This window comes from Harpia harpyja, chromosome 5 (assembly GCF_026419915.1).
Source record: "Harpia harpyja isolate bHarHar1 chromosome 5, bHarHar1 primary haplotype, whole genome shotgun sequence".
In the NCBI taxonomy this organism is placed as follows: Eukaryota; Metazoa; Chordata; class Aves; order Accipitriformes; family Accipitridae; genus Harpia; species Harpia harpyja.
Window position 1 is genome coordinate 10,394,180 of NC_068944.1, and position 20,282 is coordinate 10,414,461.

General features: G+C 51.7%; 1 protein-coding gene across 1 annotated transcript in view; it reads right to left on the reverse strand.

Moving 5' to 3' along the window:
- The window catches only part of NR4A3 (nuclear receptor subfamily 4 group A member 3), a 29,215-nt gene extending 16,871 nt beyond the window's left edge, over positions 1–12,344 (reverse strand). Inside the window, 6 exon segments of the mRNA XM_052787192.1 lie at positions 2,475–2,647; positions 3,607–3,736; positions 5,957–6,331; positions 6,333–6,871; positions 9,509–9,691; positions 10,878–12,344. Of these exon segments, the coding sequence (XP_052643152.1) occupies positions 2,475–2,647; positions 3,607–3,736; positions 5,957–6,331; positions 6,333–6,871; positions 9,509–9,691; positions 10,878–10,908 (1,431 nt within the window). The 5' untranslated portion in view covers positions 10,909–12,344.
- Positions 12,345–20,282: the final 7,938 nt, after the last annotated feature.

Genomic DNA, 20,282 nt, shown 5'->3' on the forward strand with positions numbered 1-20,282 from the left:
GCAAAAGCCTAACAGTAACTTCTCTGCAGAGAGGAGAAGCTATGCTTCTTTTTCCAGAAGTCCCAATATTTGCTTCATTTTGTGGCCGGGGAAGGGGCGGGGATTATTACCTAAATGCTGCACCCTCCCTCCAAAAAGGCAACATTTCTATTTAATTTGGTGGCTATTCCACATGAATAAGGACAGCAAGATACAGGGTCTGTTTCTCATCTCACTTACTTAGAAGTGTGAACTCGTGGAATTGTACCAGTAAAACAGGTGTGAGACCAGACAGCGGCCCTTGGCCTTTAAGGAGTTCATAAACCAAATTCTCTTCCTAGCAATTGCTTTTTGAAACCAAGTACATAAATATACCATTGCTGTGGACTGGTAAGTTAAAACCAGTGCTGAAATGAAAAGTAGCCATGTTCTGAACAGAACTGCTTCAAATCTGTTTTGGTTTAAAATTCATAGCTTATGTAATTTATTTTTGGTATTGGTTTTGGGGTGGGTCTTTTTTGTGTGTGTAGGTTTTTTTGGAGGGAAGGGGTACGTGTTCCTCTCTGAAACTCTTACCAGTATTTTTAAGACAGTCAAGACATTATAGCTTGTAAACATGAAGACCATGCTAAACATTAAGGTCGCGTCTGCAGAAGTGTTAGGACCGACTCCAAAGCCAGGTCTCCAGATCTACCCGTTTGTGGCAAGGTCACGGCCTAACCCAACGTGCCGTAAGTTATGTCTTCACAGGTAGAGGATTATTCTTCAAAGGGATTTTTTAGCATTGCAGTGCATTTATGGCATATTCATTTAGTTAATCTCAGTTTTTACGCAGCCTTTGCTCCTGATCTCCCTTAACTTTTCAAAATAAGTATCAGGTTTATGAAAAACATAAGACTCTTAATTTCTTTTAGCGCATTTTTGTCTTTTCACTACTGTGTATTTTATTGTAAAGAAAAACTTAGATATTCATACGTCCTAACAATCTTACTTAATCTTTTAGCTACCAGGACTAAATTAATTTACTGTCAATCATAGGCTTCCTGTAATGTCCAACAGAATTGTTCAACAATTAGATCTAGGAGCTGTTTTCATTAGAAGAAAAATAATTACTGCAGGACAAAGAAAAAAGTCACATAAAAATACACAGTTTTCATATAGCTTTTTGTAAATGCAAAAGAACTTCCTATCTATAAATAAATAAATACATAAGGTTAGATACTGCTTTCAAGGCCTGGGCCATTATGCGCCTGTAATTCTGTGGAACCCAGCAGATTTCTGTCAAAGAGCACAGCTCGTCACACACCTCGGTATTTGCAGAATGACCCCTTGAGACATTCTGGGTAAGTTAAAATATGTGCAAATATGGCTAATGCATTCTCCCCCTAAAAGGCTGTCAGATACTGAATGGCTAGATTCTTAATAATAATTTGGAAAATTATATGATTGTATACTTACAGATTAGCTTGAAGAAAAGATGTTACAGCATGCTTAAAATTGCTAAATGGTATATGTAAGTATAGTCTAAAATAGAATAATGTAATTTTTATATAATTACAACCAAATATGTTTTAGTATTAAAATATTACTTAGCAACAAGTGATAAATGGGCAATGTAGATGTTGTCTGAGTACAGCTGTATTTTTTACAGTCTCAGATTTAATCATATTTCATTAAGGGGAAAGAATTTGATCTTGTTTTTCCTTAGCTGTATTTTTTTCTTTTCCTATATCAACCTGCCTAAAAATGTATTTAACAAGCCATTTCAATGCTGTATTTTAATAACTATTGAACAGTGTTTTAAGCTTTTGAAATATTCCATGAATATTTAAATGATGAATATGATACATTAAAGAACAAAGTTACAAAAATATATAATCTCTGGTAAAGCTTTGCTGAGATAATTTTTTAGAATTTTGATTTTAAAAGGTTTGTTTTATAAATGTGAATTTTACTGAAGGAACATTCATGCTGGAGTATCCAAAGCCAGACCCTTGTTCCATTTAAATAATGGCAAAATTCCTACTGATTTCAATGGAAATGGCCCCATCCATCCAGTGTTACTTTGCACAACCCTTATATCTGAATATTAGGGAAGTGCTATTACATTTTAGCCTTTGGAACCTGGAAATTAAGATACTGGACATACCAGTACTGCTCCTGAGTTTGGTGGATTAATCGATTGTATTGTAATTGCTAGTGTTTTGGCGCAGCCTTTTGCAAGAAGAATGCTCTATTTATCCACATATTTTTGCTTTCACTCACTTTGTGATTGAGATCCTCACACTGAATAGTTACTAACATGAATTTCTACAGCACCTCCTCTCCCTTCATTGTCCCCCTACCATGAAAAGACATGGCTGGCTGGACAAATTTCTACCCTCATCCAAATTTCACATTTACTTTCATTTTAGCAAACCAGCCGGTGAGTAGAAATGCAGTTCGCGACTCATTTCTATGGGGAAAACAAACGGGCAAAGAAAAGTGAGACATACTCTTGAATAGTCAAGCTCCCTGGGCGTGGAGTCGGTTAAAGCTCGTACGAGGGCGTTCATCATGCTGATGGGAGGAGAAGGCGGGGAGGGCTGAGAGGGTTCCTGCTGTAAGGGGCTCTTTGGTTTGGAAGGCAGCCGACCTCTTCTGCCTTTCAGGCTGTCGGTACGGACAACTAGGTTAAAAAAAAAAAAAGGGAATCAGTTCTGAAGAAACCAGCAAACAACGGGTCAGAATGAACACCTGCTTTTCTTACGGTGGTCAGCCCAGCAAAAATAAGAGCATTCTCCAGTTTCAGCACATGCTCTTGATGCCTTTGATCGCAAAGGAACACAAATGATACGAAAATCGCGTCAGACCTACGATTGTAAGCAGCAATGTAGCTGCTTACTTAAAGCCCAGCTGTGTTCCTAGTGTTCATGCTTTGTTCGCAGCACGTCTGCGTGCCCGTGTATGCGTGCCCATGCACGCAGACACACACACGCAGACACTCTACTGCTGAAAGAAAACTGAATGTGAAACACAAATTCTAATGTTCCTGCTACCTCCTACTTTTAAATGGCAGAGTCGTTCACTCGAAGTAATTTTAGCTCTGTTGAAGCATTTGAAAAAAATATGGTCATGCTATATAGGTTATATTATCCATGCTAGTATTTGCAATGGGACTCCTCACACAGTATTACTCACATACTTAAATATTTGCAGAATTGGGACTAATGAGTTGATCCTGTTTCCATTTAAATTAATTGCAAATTTACAATCAGCTTACAGGAATGAGACCAGATCCCACGTCAAAATGCACACAGCCCAGCGCAGCCCCCGGTGAGATAACAGGGGGAAGCCAACAGCATTATCGAGCAACGTTCAAAGTTAATAAAGGAGACATTTTGGCCAGTGTCAAATTATCCTCTTGTGACCTTGCTGTTCTTGAACTCTGGGGTCTAGAGTCTACATATGATAATATGAGTGAAAAGAAGAAAATCAATACATTATTACACAAATGCACATATTTGGGGGTAAGTTATGAATCCCATCACTGTAAAATTCATTGTAAAGACAGCCATGTCCACACACAGAGAGATTCATTGAACGTAACATTTCAGTGTCTGGGATAATAATAGCAAAAGTCCTTACCTTCTTTAACCATGCCAACGCTGAGACACTTCTGAAACCGGCAGTATTGGCATCTGTTACGACGTCTCTTGTCCACTGGACAGTTTTTATTTGCCAGACAAACATATTTTGCATTTTTCTGAACTGTTCTCTGTGAAAATGCAACACAAAAATAGTAAACTGATGGTTTCTTGAACAACTTAGAACCTGACAAAATGTGTTTTAATTACAACATGAAAAGCGACAGTGCAATTCATATAATTAGATAAAATTAATTTCCTAACACACTAGCCTGCAGGAAAAACAATTTTATTAGTGTTAGCTGCTGACAATGAAAATCATCTAGGATTGTTCTGAAGCAAGTCTCTGGAGACAGGCAACTTTGAATGATAAAATCATATCTGAAATTACCAGGTCATCACATCTACCTTTGGGGATTAGATTATCTCCGCTTTTAATATCCCTTTGGGAACAATTTTCTACTTGGTTCATTCCCTTGATTATTGCTGACCTTATTAAAATAAAATCAAAATGATCTGCAATGTACTTCTCTTGCTATCGCTATTGTTAGTCAAATACCACAATAACTGGTTTGGTTAGCCATTAAAATCATCGGGGAGAAAAATAAAAATACCAGAAACCCCTACAAAATATGCTTAGTTAAATTAAATATGCTGGGAAAGCTAACCTGACCTGGGGAAAAAAACAGACAGAATTATGCTGTAGTTATATACATTTAATTAACTCTAAAATGATCTTAAAACTATACAATAAATTTAAAATTTGTAAAAGCCTGCTACGCCTTGAGAGAACATAACAAATATTGATGCAAAAATGTATTATCTCTTTCCATACTTAAACTCAAAGACACATCAAAAAATAACTTAGCACCGAAAAAATACATTAATAGGAAAGACATCAGAACAGGAACAAATTTATCAACTCAACATTCAATATTAAATCTTTCACTGCAATTAAATTCATGGATAAATGTTATTTCATAATTTCTGTTCCTTTTCAAATAACAGCCTCAATGTACTAAATGTAAGAGACACAGCAAATACTGTTCTTTGCGCTTTGGAGCTGAAAACTCTTGAATTTTGCAGAATAAGCTCTAGATACTGCTCCCTATCAAGGATATGCTCTTGATTTCAACAGGGGCAGGATCAGGCCCGTAAAAGCTGCTGTTTCCAGGTTATTTGTGTTCCCTTTTCTAGTTACATTTAAATAACACATGAGTTCTATAGGAGATGTGTATCTTACCATGTTGTCAAAGGATTATTATTAAGTAACATTGGCAGCTCCGTCTACAACAACAAAAATGTTGTAAGCCCTCCCCCCAACTATTTTTGGACTATTTTTGTTCCCATCGTATCTTTTACCAGAGCAGGGGCACGACTGCTATCTTTGCAGGAAGGAATGTACCAAATCAACCCCAAATGTATGAAATCTTCAACCTGCTGCCCAGGACCATCCTACCAAAAGTCTATCCCAAGTTCTTCACTTAAACAAGCTATTTCTGAAAATAATGCTGGAACCTGAACTCAGAAAGGAAATTACGAAGCACCCAAATCTAAGAGCAAAAAGGGAGTATTCGATTCCTAAAAATACAAGCACAAAGTTTCCACTGAGAAACCGCCGCCTGTAAGTTATTCGTGTTGCCATTTAGCTGCAGAGCCTTCTCCGTTACAGAGCAGGCACCGGGACCCTGTGCAGTGCTTAGTCACTGCTCTGGTGTGAGGGCTCACTGGGCTCCCGAAACGAAGACTCACGACGAGGCAGCAACCAAATAAAACTGGAAGGGCTTGGGTGTGGCCCACGTGTGAAACCAGTTTCCTACTGGGGCCGACCCCACCGCGCTCCTCACCCCAACAAACGGCCCCAGGACAACAACGAACGGCACCGCCGCCATCAACTGAAACATCCAGCGGACTTTACGATTTCGGGGTTTCTTTTCTCGCTTAAAAACGAGGTTTAATTGGGACGAGCGACTGAGCGGAACCCTGGCTGGATGTACTCCAGGTGAGTTTCGCTACGGCATCCGTGCCGTTTCCCGCTCAGACAGGGGGTGACCCGTGCTCCGTTGAGGGACGCCGGCAGAACCGGAGACGCGGTTTGCCCGGCTCACCGCCTCAGCCCTTTCTCAGCCGAGACCGGCCGATCCTTTCACCCTACGGAGGGCTTGCTTTGGCCTTCTTCAAGAACTCTGGGTGGGTGTCCATCCCGCCCTGCTGGGGTGGGGGGGTCTCTGAGCTCTGACGCACAACAGCCCCCAGCCCCCGGGCGAGCGCCAGGAGCGTGCCGGGGCGGCTGAGGCGGGAAGGGAGGCCGGGGGGAAGCGGGGAAGGGGAGCGAACGGCAGAGCTCTCACCTTGAAAAAGCCCTTGCAGCCCTCGCACGTCCGTACCCCGTAGTGCTGGCAGGCGGCATTGTCCCCGCAGACGGCGCAGGTGCCTTCCCCGGACGAGGAGCTCCGGCTGGGCGGGGATGGGAGGCCGCTGCCTCCGCCGCCTCCGCCGCCGCCGCCGCCGCCGCTGCTCTCGCCCATCAGGCTGGAGGTGGCTGCGTTGAGGCCGAGTGGTGAGAAGGCTAAGGTGGCTGGTCTTTTGGCCAGGTGAAGCCCGTAGGAATGGCTCTCCATGGGTGCCTGGCTGGCGGCGGGTCTGTCGGAGCCCAGGGGCAGGCTGAGGGAGGCAGGGTCGTAGCACATGTGGGCGGCCGCGGCGGCGGCCGGCGTGTGGGGGGGGCGAGTGCTTGAAGTGGAAGAGGGGGAAGCGGGGAGGCACGGTCTTCATGGGGGCGGCGTCCATGAGGTGGCCGGGGGGCAGGCAGGTCTGGGTGGGCTGCAGCGGGGGCTCGTCCCACAGGCTCTGGTGAGAGGGGAAGCCGGGCGTGGTGGGCGTGGAGGGCGGAGATTGCTTGAAGTACATGGAAGTGCTGGGCATGCCCTCGTCCGTGGAGGGCGGCAGTGAGGGCTGGTACGGGGAGAGCCGGGTGTCTTCCATCTTTATGAGGGGCCTCTGGCCGGAGGAGGCAGATTGCATTTGGTAGAGGCAAGAAGGCTTGAGCTCGTAGCTGCCCGAGTAACCCTCCATAAAGGTGCTGAAGCTGGGAAGGGAGGTGGTGGCGGTGGCAGTGATTTCGGTACTGCTCAGGTCCATGGTCAGCTTGGCATAGTCAGGGTTCATGATCTCCGAGCTGTACTCCGAGCCATACGCGTAGGTCTGAGCTGCATAATTGGAACCGGGCGGTGAAGGACTATACTGCGCTTGCACACAGGGCATATCTGCAAGGGCAAAGGGGGGGACGTTAACAACAAGCCCGGCGCGCCGAGGCCGCGGCCCGAGCCCTCGCAAACTTCTTTCCTAGAAGCTTTCCCGCATTTCACGGAGCTCAGCTAGACACCCGACTCCCACTCTCGCCCGGGCAGGGGACGTACAAATTCGCCTGGAGCCTTTGCCTTTCAACAAGAAATACGCATCGGGGATCGACTAAGCGTCAGGTATTAGGGAGCCTGCTCTCATCTAGTCGCGGGAGCAATCAAATTTATACCCGTGTCAGCGAGAGAAGAATCCACCTCAAGCTGCCCTACATCTGCTGCTTAATATACATAGGTGTCAATGAGAATTAGATAAGCAGAATGAAAACAGTTTATGGCTCTAAAGCTACCTCTGTACGCATGCAACCCTGCCATGAGATTTTCGTGATGGGTAAACGAGATTATCAAATTCGTAATATTAAAAATGGTATTTATTTTAAAAGAAACGGCATCTGCAGTGCATGTCAGAGGGACGACTCAAATCACAGTGTTTGCTACTTAGGAGTTGCAAACATCAATTTTGCTTACTCAACTCTGGGCCTTTGAAGCATATTTCTGGTCAGCTGATAATTTAAGGTTGCTGTCTAACTAGTAGTTTTAAGGCTTATCTGTGGTAGAACATTCTCCTAAAAAAAAAGCGGGTAGTACAACATATCCTTAAATTTGCAAAAATGTAAGAGAAAAAGTATGTAGTATTTCTGTTTCTGGTTTTATGGGAAAGCAAGGTTGAGGCTGCTAATATAATTGGTTTTATCCATTAGTCGTAAAAGTTAATGTGGTTCACTGATAGCTGGGATGGTTGAAGCAACACAGTGCCTGGCTATAAAGATTTGATTTTTTTTTTTCTTTTACTTTTCCTACTAGTTTGCTATTTGCTTCGCTGCTCTCAGGAAATAATGGACACAATTCTGCAATCCATTTGAGGTTTGCCTGACTAAACACTGTGAGATTCTAGCCCAACATTTGCAGCCCAAACTAAAAGTGTGTGGTGTGTGTCGGTTCCACAACAGAGGAATAAAATGCACAGATTAGTATAAATTCTCCTGTAAAGGGAAAAGTAAATATGCAGAAAATGTACATCAAAACTAAGTGCAGTTCATCTCTTCTTAATTGTGGTAATTTCTATTCCAAAAGCACTTGAGAAAAAATTCATACTAAAAAAAAAAAAAAAAAAGCTGTGTTAAAAATAATGGGGTTTTCCTCAGTATTTTAAGAACTCCCTTCACTTACAATTTTAAGATTTTCACTTGAGCCTGTCAGGCAGGAATTAAAATAATTTTTTGCTAAATCAACTTTTAATTCTTTGCTGCCCACTTTGCAGATAAAGATATTTAAACTAAGCACCAGATTTCGATTATCGTACTGTCACAAACCATTCAGATCTTTCTTCTTCTCAAGAAAACATTAAAAACTGAGAAAAAAAATAATGCTGTTTTCTGAAGTTAAGACCTTCCCCCTTGTAAATGTAAATGCTTAAAGAAAAAAGCAGCACAACCCTTTCGCAAGCCTTGCCTCCCAATGTTATTTATGTATTTTTCTACCGTTCTCTTTCTTCCTATCAATTTCTGTCCGTGCCATTCCACGCACACACATTTCATGGCAAGTCCTGTTGCTATCATTTGTTAGTTTAAGGACCAGCTGTTAGAACGTAGTGATCAGTGCTTAATCAAATAAAAAGGGAAAGAAATTCCTTCCACGCAGCTCCACTGAGAGCTGACTGAGGAACACAGCTGAGCGACTGGACAGATAATGTCACAAGTGGATGTGTTGATACACAGCCCTATGAAGGAAAAAGCCTTTTCTGCTAGCTCAGAAAATGAGCAGGAGTTCAGGGAAACAGATCATCGTGCTTTTTTCCCTGCATTTTTCTGAGCATAACAGGGTTATGTCACTGAATTCCGTGCAAAGTGGAGTGAGAAAACAGAAGTCTAAAATGAGTCCAACCCGAGGACAGAAAAAATGTCCCTCACCTAAAGGTCTGGTCTCTCCTGGCTCTGCGGGACTCCTCCTACCTCGCCAGCGCACTTGACGGACTAATTCTAACCCCTACTTTCCCACTTAGGGCACCAAGATTAATTACCCTGCAAAGTAAATAACCTGGGATTTTTTCGTCTTTATCCGACCATATTAAAAAAAAAGCCCCACAGGAGGCGGCGCATCGAAGAGCAACCTGCCCTCGGAGCCCGAATGAATGGGTACAGAAATCAGGGTAGGGGCGTTCAGAGCTATTCCCTCCTTATTCTGCTATCTTTGCGAGAGCTTGACATACGGGATGCCCAGTTCAACGCCAAGCTCCTCGGAGGAACACTAGCATCCCACCCATTTTCCCCTTAAATCCTGCACGTCTTTGGTCGGGGGGGGGGGGGGGGGCTCGAAACCCACCCCCCCCTCTTAAAAGCCCTGTGAAACGCGGGCGCTGCCCAGATCCCTTCGGGATTTAAACACCCCGCAGCCCCGGTGCGGGACATCGGGTCCCGCTGATACCAAAGGGATTTGGGAAGGCCAGGGGCCGCGGCAGGTGCTCCCCACCCCCCCCCATAGCGTCTTCCTCCTCCTCTCCCGGGAAAAATCCGGCCCGCCCGGCCCCGCGGAGCGGCAGCTTACCTGGCGGGTATCTTGCGCGCTGAATGGTGGGGCTGGAGGTGCGGACGGAGGACGAGGCGGCGGCGGAGGGCGGCGGCGGCGGCGGCGGCGGCGGCGGCGGGGGGGTGGGTGCCGGCTGGGACCTCTCGGCGGAGGCGGGTCTGGGGCCTGGCCTCGGCGGGGGGCGCTCTTCCGACCCGGGCTCTGTCCGCCGGCGGCGGGGGGGGGGAGAAGGCAGAGTCAGGGGGGCGGCGGTGCCCAGCGGGGATGAGCTCCCCCCCCCCCCCCCCATACACACCCAGCCTGTCAGGGCTCCCCCCACACACACACACACACTTCGGGGGGGACCTTCCCTCACGCTGGCGCGGTAAGCCACCGCCTCGCCCCACGGGTGGGGAAGGGGGAGCCGGAGGGGGAGCGCGGGTCTGCCAGTTCCCGCTGCCTCGTCACACAAAAGGCAGAAAACACCGGGCTGGGACGGGGGAGCCGCCGGTTCGTTCTCCGAGCGAGGAGCCTGGGGAAGGCAAGAGGAGAACCGCGGGCGGGGTGACTACAACACGCGGGGCAGCATCCCCGTGCGTCCACTTCCCCGCGGGAACTTTTTTTTTTTTTTTTTTTTTGGCGGGGGCGGGGCTGGAGCGGTATGTGTATGTACCGGGCAGGAACAGGCTGCAAGTTTCTATGCAAGGTACCGGCCGGACTTGAAGGGTATCCATCCTACCGGCCCGGTTAGCCCGCCCGCCACCGCCACCACCACTGCGGCGGGCGCGGGAGAGGGAGCGCGGCCCCGCCGCGACCCCCCCGTCCCGGGGGAGCGGTCTGCCCCGGCCCGCCAGCACGGCCGGGGGCTCCGCGGCAGCGCCGGCCCCGGGAGCCGCTCCCCGAAGACTCTTCCTCCCGCTCCTTGTCTTTTCGGTTTTGCCTTCCCCGCGCCCCTCGCCTTTGATTCTCCCCCCCCCCCCCCCCCGCCCCAGCCAGCTCCCGGGATGTTAAGTGACTGTCAGCTCATCCCTTTCTCTCCCGAGGGTTTTGTTCCCTCCCGAGCTCCTGCCAGGCGGCTTCCGAGCGCCCTAGGGCTCTTCTCGGCTCCCCACGCCCCCCCACAGCCCCCCCCCCCCCCCCGAGCCGCCGGTTACCTAGAGACACTCGCTGCGCTTTTAACCATGCAACACCCCTCCGGACTGCAGCCGCCCGAGCCAGGAGCGCAGAGCCGTAAGGGCTGTAAATTAGGAGGAAATAACTACCCTTGTCAAAGCTCTTTTCTTCCTCCGTGCACTTTACATTCAGCCCCGAGTGACACCCCTCCCCACCCTGTAATACGAGGAGGAAACCGTGAAATACTCCATTGTGATTGTGACTTCTTCAGGCGAGTTTCGAAACCTTCATTTACCCGGGAGGGACCGCGGAGGGGGAAGCTCCATTCAATTAAAAAGTTTCGAGCTGGATTTCCACCGCCGGTTAGCTCGCGATTTTTTTGGGGGGGGAAGGGGGGAGATCGCCCCGAGCCGCACGGTCACTCCAGCAAATGTCCACGAGCTCGCGTGAGATTCACCTCCGAAGAAACCGTCTGGTCTGGTTTAGTCCATTGTTTTTTACCGGGGCTTGACTCCAGCATACAACGGTCTCCACGGAGGAGAGAAAAATAGGGCGAAGAATGTAATCGAGTGAAGCGGCTTGGATAAAAGTTAGCGATTCATTCCCAAACTTTTTTTTTTTCCCCCCCCTGGAGAAAAAAAAAATCCGATCCCAACACACCAACCCCCCTACAGAAAAAGCGCTTTCCGCCCTTTCCCTGGGAAATAGCCTGGCGCGGAATCCATCGTCTCCAAAAAATTGCAAGTTAAAGAACGGCGTAATTAACTAGCCGCGCGAAGGTGAGCCGCATCTCCGCCCGGGACACAGTATCGCGATAATGCCGTCCCGATAACCGTCCCCCGACATAATATCGCAACCCAGCGCCCGCGCTTTCTCGCCTCTTTCCAAGACCGAAACTTCTTTCGCAGCTATTAAGGCGAGAAGGCAAAAGCGAGAGGCGGCGGAGAGGGGGGGGGGGCTGGGGGGGGGGGGGGGGGAACGGGTCAGCGGCGGCGCAGCCCGGCCTCGCCGCACGGTTCCACCCGTGCCGGGGCACCGCAGCCCCTCGTTACCATTTCTGACCTCCGAAGGGAAAAGTGCCCATTTCCGAGGAGCAGATGCCGGGCAGACGTGCCTAGCAAAGATCCCGCTTCATTTCAATACAATATGTCACATTCCAGCAATTACCTCTTGGGCGAGCTCTTTCGGGCTGCCGAGGGGGGGGCTGCTCTCTCCCAAAGTGAGCTTAGATCAACCTGCCCCGCCGTCCCTATTAGACAGCTCGAACTTGTGCAAACAAAACCACCTATTTCCCAGGCGCAGTTAAAGGAAAGAGACAAATTACTGCCATTCATCACCGGCGCTGCAAACTCGCCGCCGCCGCCGCCGCCGGCAGCATCATTTCCATGACAACAACTAGCAGAAATACCTTAGTACCACCGGCTCCGGCTCCCGCTTCTCTCGACCGCAGCCCGCCCGTTTGCGAGGGGCGGCGGTACTCCCCGGGCACGGCGGGGGTTGCCGAGCCCGGCGGGGAAGGCTCGGAAGCCGAGCGGCAAATGAGCATCCACGGGGAGGAGAAGGGAGGGGAGAGGAGCTGGTGGGGGGGTGGTGGGGAAGGAGAGGGAAAAGTTTCAGCGAGAGCCCGGCTCGGCAGCGCGTCGGCTGAGCCGCATCGCCCGGCGCCCGCATCTCCCGAGCATCTCCCCCGGCGGCGCAACTTTGGCGGAGTGGGGACGGGTCGCCTCGTCCCTCTCCCTCAGCCGCTCCCGCTCGCTCGTATACGTACTCGGTTGCTGTGGAGGTTCCGTCTTTACATCTAGTTTGTAGGTGCCCGCTTCCTTAAAGGCGCATGTAGGCGCTGTCCAGCGGCAGGACCCGAGACACAAAACCCCGGAGACTCCCGGCGGCTGCAGGTCCGGAGGGTGCGTTATCCCGAGGCATGGAAAAAAGGATTGCAAAAGCCCGAGGAGCCAGGAGCCCGTCCCCGGGCGGAGGGAGGGAGGGAGGGAAGGAGGGAGGGAAGGAGCGGCCGGCCGGGCGGGCGAGGGATGCCGAGCCGCCGCCGCCGCCGCCGCCGCCGCCGCGATGTGCCTTTGTGTGTGTGTGTGCGGCGGGAGCCGGGCCGGGACCTGCGCCCGCGTCCCCGGTGCGAGTGCCCCGGGGTGCGCCTGTGCCTGCGCGGAGAGAGGGGACGGAGGCGCCTCTCTGCGCTGCTCTCCCGCTCCCTCTCTCTGAACGTCATTTATGTGAGAGGAGCCCTAGCGGCCTCTCCATAGAGCGGCTGGAATGCGAAACGTCAATAGTGACGCCATGGGAGCCTGACGCTACTGACCCCCCCCCCCGCCCGCCCGCCCGCCCGCCCCAGTGTGTGCGCCGCGCTCCCGCCGCACCGCGCCGCGCAGAGCCGTGCAGGAGAGCCGCGCAGAGCCGCGCAGAGGAGAAGAGCCGCGCAGAAGAGCCGCGCAGCGCAGCGCGGGTGAGGCGGACCGCTCCGCTCCGCTCCGCGCCGCTCCGCGCCGCCGGCGGCGGGACGGGGTGGCCGGCCGCTCGCCTCGGGGCCGGCGGTCCGCCACAGCCCGGCGAGTCGCTCCCAAGACAGATTATTATTGTTGTTGTTGTTATTATTATTATTCTTATTGTCATCAACAACAGCGATCGTGTTGTGCCGTTTGGCGAACGCAGCGACTCTTTACTGGAGTGGTTCAAGGGGAAAAGAGCTTTGCTTGGTTAATTAGTGGCACTTTCAGGAGGAATTATTAAAGTTTTTTTTTTCTTTTTCCCTTTTTAATTTTTTTCTTTTCCCTTTTTTTTTTGTTTTTGTTTTTTTTTCCCTCCTCTTTTTCTTTTCTTTTGAAAACTTCCCAGCGCGGAGGAGCCCACAGCGGGTTGTGGAAGGTGCCGCTCTCAGCGGGCACTGGGGCGAGCGGCCTTGAGAAAGTCCGGGCTCCCCTCCGCCTCTTGGCTGTCGGTCCGTCCGCGTCCGTCTGTCTGCCCGGGGCACCGGCCCCGCGGCGGCCGGCGGCAGCAGCAGCAGCAGCAGCATCAGCCCTGCCCGCCGCCGCGCCCGGTGCCGTGTTTTACTTCCGCTGCCGGCAGCCGGCCCGTTTGCTATTGTCATGGCGGCCGTTAACGGCCGTGGCTGGGCTTGTGCTTCCTACGGAGGGGCTCTGTGCGACACGACTTCTACCGACGGGGGCCGGGACGCGCCGAAGACTGGCCTGGGGGGGGGGGTGTCTCCCGGCTCGGCGCACGCCTGCCGCCCGGAGGAGGAGGCGGCACCGGCGGCGGCGCTTTCGCTTTGCCCGCTCTCTCCCGGCGGCACCGGGCGGCGCGGAGGGGATGGCCGGGGCCGGGGCCGGGATCCCCTTCCCGAGGCGGCCGCCGGGGCCTCCCTCCCGGGCCGGCGCGGCTGCCAGGCCCCCGCTCTCCCCCCCCCCCCCGCCCCCCGCGGGGGAACCCGCCGGCCGCCGGGCTCTTCCCCTCCGGACGCAGCCAGCCCCCGGCGGGGCCAATCAGCGCCTCCACGTCACCGCGGAACGCCATCCTCGTGCCGCCGCGGCCAATCCACGCACAGGACGCGGCGGGCCCCGTTCGAAGGGCGGGGCGTAGCGGGCTGACGCACGGCAGCCGCGTCATTGACGCAAGCGGCGTTGCTAAATTTAGCCGCCGGGCCCCGTGCAGGGCGAGCGGGATCGCGCGGGGGAGGGGGCGGAGCCCCAGCCCATTGAGCGGCGGCGGCGGCGGCGGCGGGGCGGGCGGGCGCGCGGGGCTATTTTTGGACAAACCCCCCCCCCCCCGGTTGTGATCCGGCCAAACCAAATATAGATGCGGGCGGGTATTTATAGCGCCGGCGAGTCCCATTGTCGTGGGGCCGCGCCCCCGCCCGCGCCCGGCTTCCTCTGCGCAGGGGGTGGAGTGCGGGGACCGCCCGCCCGTGGGGACCCCGACGCGCCCACGCAGCCCCCCTTCTCCCCTCCCCCCCACCCCGGCTGCCCCCCCGCGACTCTCCGGAGGGAGAAAGGCGCAGCCGGCCGCTGGCGGGGGGGAGCCGGCCCCGGTTCCCCCCCCCCCCCCCCCCAAAAATACAAAGTCGCGCCGGGCCGCGCTTGGCGGCTGGGCTTCCCCTCCGCATGGCCGGGCCGCCGGCTCGGGGCGATTCCCTCGGTGCAGCGTGCGCTGCTTTCCCTCCCCATCCCATCCCACCCCATCCCTGCCCTCCCCCGGCGAACCCCTTGACATTCCCGAACGGCGGCCAAACGCCCGCTGCGGGAGGGGGGGGGGGCTAGAATCAGGATTCCCCCCGCCGGCCCCGCTGGTGAAGGACACGCGTGGAAGCGCGGGGTGTTTCCGCGGCGGGGATGCCCCGCTCGGCCGCGGCGGGGATACCCCCTGCCTGACGCAACGGAGCGGAGCAGGGGCGGCGGCGGGCGCGCATAGCGCGGCGGTGACCTCATGGCAGAAGCGGCGGCTGGTTGGGAGTCCTCCCCCCGCCCCCCCCCCCTTCCAAACCAATCCCCCCCCCTTCGCCTGTTGAGTAAGCGCCGGGAGAAGTGAAAATGCCATGACGGGCCGGTGCGCTCATCCCCGGTGCTGACACGCCGCGAGAAGGGAGATTCCCTTTGATGCCGCTGCCTGCGTGGGCGGCTGAGGGCAGGGGAGGAGAGAGGGTGGCACTTTCCGCCCGCCGCTCACCCCGGGCACCGGCCCTGATTAAAAATACTCCGCTTTCCATGCTGTCATTTCTCCTTTGCATCTCCGGTCCTCTCTGCTGGGAAAGGGACCCGGCGGAGAGCGGCCGCCGAGTCCGGGGCCGGGCCCCTCGCCCACCTCCGGGCGGGCTGCCCCCCGGGCTACCGAGTCCCACCGTCATCCCGAAACTCGCAGCTCCGCGCTGACAGCGTGTGCAAGTACAAAATGTCGGTACCGGGTGGACGGTCCTTGACACCGTATTGCCCCCCCCCCCCCCCTCCACTTCCCCTCCCCGGGCACTCCGTGCAACTTCGCAGCTTCCTCGAGCTGTTCCTGTCTCCCACGGCGTGAAAATACCGTCATGCGAGAAGGCTAAAAAAAACCCCAAACTAACAAAACCCAACCCCAAAACGGCGGCAAGAGTGTTTTGAAAGCCTTTAAAGTAATCTTCAAGGTGCTATTTAAAGAACTGCTACGCAGGAAACAGGATATTTGGAGAAACTGGTTAGAAAGTGGCCTCGAGAGTGCTAGGCTTTTTCGGGGAGATGCTGGTGCTGCGCTGGGAGCCGGGTGCTCGCCCACCAAAGGCAGCAGTTTCCTCCGGGGAGAGCACGGTCTGCTATTCTGCAGTTATTTATGACATGAGAGGTCACTCACTATGCGCTGCGTGCTTCCCAAGCGGCGAAAAGGAAGTCCTTCGTGCAAGGAGCTCCCAATCTAAGGATAAACAGCGGGGTGGAGGGAGAGATAAGGACAGGAACACCACCAGGCAAATTGTCTAACTGGTGTGTCCGCGTCAGCTTGATTCGCTGGAGGCGGCGGTGCAGGAGCGAGGGCCAGAAGGATGTCGTTCCTGGGGCTTATTGGATAACTCAGGATAATTGAACCAGGCACTGGGGGCTGTGCAACGAGGGGAGGAAGCCTGTAGCAATGTGAAGGAGGCTTTGGGAGAAATAAAGCTCCAGGAGGTGGGGAAGGTTGTTGAGGGACGTTTGCCAGGTGATGCCAGAGCTGGGGAGACTGAAGGTGATGCGGGGGCACTGGGAGCAAACAATGTGGAGAGGCTGAGGGGTTCACTTCCAGTGCCCACCTGTGCGCTTGCATTTATGGCCAAATAACTTGATGACAACTCGTTGTCAGAATTTGCAGTTGACTTCTCCAAGACCAGAGCTCGTGTGGTCCAGGCCAGTCTTTAGGCTGCAAATTTCTGGGACCAAGGCAGTGAAAATGTCACTGGTTTTAGGCTTTTACTGCAGAATTTAAATACCTGAGTCGATCCAGAAATCCTGACCAGCTGTCATCTATCTGGAGGCACCTAAATTCAGTAGTGCCATAGAAGTGCTCTTTGGAAGTCCAACCTCCTACTCAAAGAGTATCCCCCTGTATGACCTATAAATTTACCAGTCTTTCTCCAGGATGTAGAAAACAACTGTTCCTCTGCCTGACTGCCACCTCCTAGGAAAACCCCAAAAGAGGAGTCAGTTGGTGCACCCAAATTACACGATAGCTCGGTAGTTTCAGCACTTGCACAGAAAACAGGACATCCAGGTTCACACAGTTTGTCTGGGGCAGATGGGGGAGGGCAAGGATGGGGAGAGTCAACCTACATTCCCCACCTCCCAGGAGATTGCTGTAATCCTTGCCTCATTCTGGGTGGCATCTCACCCACCTGTTTGAAGTGGTGAAAGCGCTTTCAGGCTTGTGTGCAAGCACTGTAGTCTAGCGCTTCAGGCTGTCTGCTGGGATGGAGATCTGCCTATCCGTTCCCGCTTCATGGACAGCTTGTGTTATTTTATGTTAAACACGTATAGTATAAAAAGGCTGCCATGGCCTTACGCGAACTTTCTCTCTTGCCTGATTAATCCCTTCCTGTTGAGCATGATTTCTATAGTAAAAGCTCTCTTTCCCCTCCATACCTTCCTAGACAGCCAATAACCTGGTGATGAGGCCATTCTCTCGGGTAACGGTCGGTGTGAATTTGAGTCTCTTTAAGCAGAGAAAGGAGCTGAATCCCAGATCTCCCGTTTTCTAGGGAGCGCTGCAACTGACAAAGCTACGGAGTCAAGAGAAGGTAGCACCCATCTTCTTCCAGCGGTGCCTTTGAAAAAGCTCGTAGGTGAGCATCTTCAGGATAGGCTTCTGATACCCTGAGACTTCCCGCAGTCCTAAGCTACGTATCCTTGCTCCAGAGGGGTGGGATTTGGGATGTGGCCCCTGTCAACTTGTGGCAGGCGGTCTGATTTTGTACCTTTCCGCTCCCTGCAAGCAAGCAAAGAGTTAGATGATGAATCTGGATTTCTGGATTTCTGTCTGGAGATGGGGCACTAAAGAAAACACTGCAGTTTTTAATTTGGTCAGCTAAAACCTCATTGGGTTTAGGTCTGAGTCAGAATCCTGCCCTTCAGAGGTATCCTGCCATTCAGAAAATAGTTGTAACAGGTGCTAGTGCTGATCAAGGTGACTAAGTCTTGAAAACAAGATGTGATCCTGGTCAAAACGACACCTAGCTGAGTCTGGATAGCCTGGAACAGCAGCTCTGCCTTGGCTGCCTTACACAGTTAGGCCAGCAGATTTCTGTATGTGAGGTAGCATGCTACAATAGGTAGTCAGGACACCCAATTTATCACCGCTGTGTTTCCAAACTGAAAGAGGAACTCATCCTGCCTCCTTTGCTTGAAAGGCGCCCTTGTCATACAGAGGTCATGATGGGGAAGAGGGGAAGGCCTAGCTCAGCCTTTGGTGGTGTGTCTGGCAGGGTACCCCCTGCCAAAACTGAGCCCTAGTCTTGACTAAATTAAGTCCCAGCCTAATCTAGCCTGCCACCATGCTTTTACAGTCAAAAGTTTATATTTTCTTTTCCCAACTAGTTAAAGAAATGGTCGGGTGGTTTATGCTCAGATTTTCCAAATGACTGTAATTGGATCGAGGCCATGCATTGGAAATTTTTGCCCCAAAGGAAGAAATTTTGAGAAAGATTCAAATGATTCAAACCCAGTCTTTTATGAATGTTAGAAATATGCGCAGTATGCTTTGTTCACAATAGCTCTGTTTTCCCAGACAGAAGCTCCACCAACTGGTGGAATTGCCCTGGAATTCTGCAATACCACAGATGGGGAGGCTTGAATATTCCTGGACTGACTCAGCCCGTTCACTTTGCCTGGCTTGTAAGACAATAGGCGATTCTTTCTTGCTCGTGGAGATCCAAAATTAAAAGTAAAGGAGGTCGCATATTAACAAAAGGAACGACTGCCTTTCAGACAAACCCACAGACCGAACTGTGATCTGTTGAGAGTATAATTCCTACTGCCCACGTTAAGAGCCGATTAGGAATGGGAGAAGCCAGGACCAGACAAGGTTCAGACATGCAAGCATAGCAGATTATTAAATAAGGAGATGAAGAAGCATTCGGAGGGATCTTAATTTAAGTACGTTAATTATGTAATAATGAAGCAGCTTTAAACTGGATTTATCATGGATACAGAAGAACTACAGTTCGCATTGGCCTTGATTCTTTCAAAAGGACAATCTTATTTGTGTTTGCTTAAAGAAAAATGGGGGGGCAGGGGGGGGAAAGCTCGAGCTCACCTTATCCTGGGCAAAGATCTTGAGGAGTGTAACGTTTATTACAGAGAAATGGAATTTAATGAAGGATCAAGGCCATGGGGCTGGTTTATAAACCCCGAAAGTTAATATTTTTCCCCCCTCCACCTTATAATTAATAAAATAATAGCAATTAGCATTTTTATTTCTTAAGTTTTTTTTCCCATGGCTTCCTTCTGAGCCCTTAGTTTATAAATTTAATTCTTGACTGGATTGTCAATCTCTATTCCTAAGAAGGAGTCTCTTTACTTACCACACGGAGTACTACACAAATGCAACTGTATCATCGTAAAGAAAATAATCATTTATGCCAGATAATCATTTAGGCTTGTTCAGCAGGCATTGCCGTTCTGGCAGACTAATACTTTCTGTTCGTGTTGACAAAGGATAGCTCCTCAAAAGCATCAACTTGTTATTTATTCACTTTTCCTAACATCTTTCTATGAGCAGAAGCGTTTAAATTCCATCTGTTCTTATTACCTCGTCTTTCCGGTTACCCAGTTTGGTTTACTCCTAATGATCTCCAAACCATTTACCTATGTTACTGGGCATTCCATTTCATTTACTGTCTCTCTCACCTCTTCTTGGACTGCATTTTCTTTCCTTCCTACTATTGCCCTCTCCGTTTCTCTCCCTTCTCGCTACTGTGCTATCCGAACCGCCCATATCCAAGCGCCATCGGGCAGCAGTTCCTCAGCTGGGGTAGGATGAGGGGTTCGAGGAGAGGACAGTGGCAGAGTCCAGCTGCCAAGGCAACCCACCGTCTAGGTTTTTTTACTAATCGGTCCATCTTTCCCTCCCTGCGCTGTGTACGAAAGGCCAGAGCGTGGTGCATGCACTCTAGGCCTGAACTTACAGCCCTAGCTCCAGGAGTAGGGTGGTGAGCTCAGAGTCTAGTCTTTGGGGTTGTGAAAATCATCTTGAAATCCAGACTTGAGTGAAACTTGCAGGTCACGGCTGCCGGAGCCCATAGCGGGCTGGAAGTGTCATACCTGGAGCTGCATGAGGCGCGCTGCTCTGCGCAGCAGCCCTCTGGAGACGGAGGGAGCGAGCAGTGCCAAAACAAACTTACAAACAAAAGGAGCAAAGTGCGCCGAGCGCAGGTGTGCTGCTGTAGGACCAGCTTAGGGAAGCGGGGTTGTTCCTCTTCTACCAAAGAGAAGGAGCCCGCTGCCACTTCTGCAGGAGAAGCTGTGAGAAAGGCAAAATAGCAAAAATTGGGAGCGTCAAGAAGTGAAAGCCAAACCCATCTAAATACAGCTTTAGAAAACAACCATCACTGCTTCCAGGGCACCTAGGGCAGAGATCCAAAATTATAGAAGGGCTACGTGTCTCAGTGATGGAGGCGAGGGGGAGAACGACAAAGAAGAGAGGTTCCACGCCTGGTCTTCTGCTTGCTTAAGTTATCCTCCCTTGAGCGTTCGAGCTT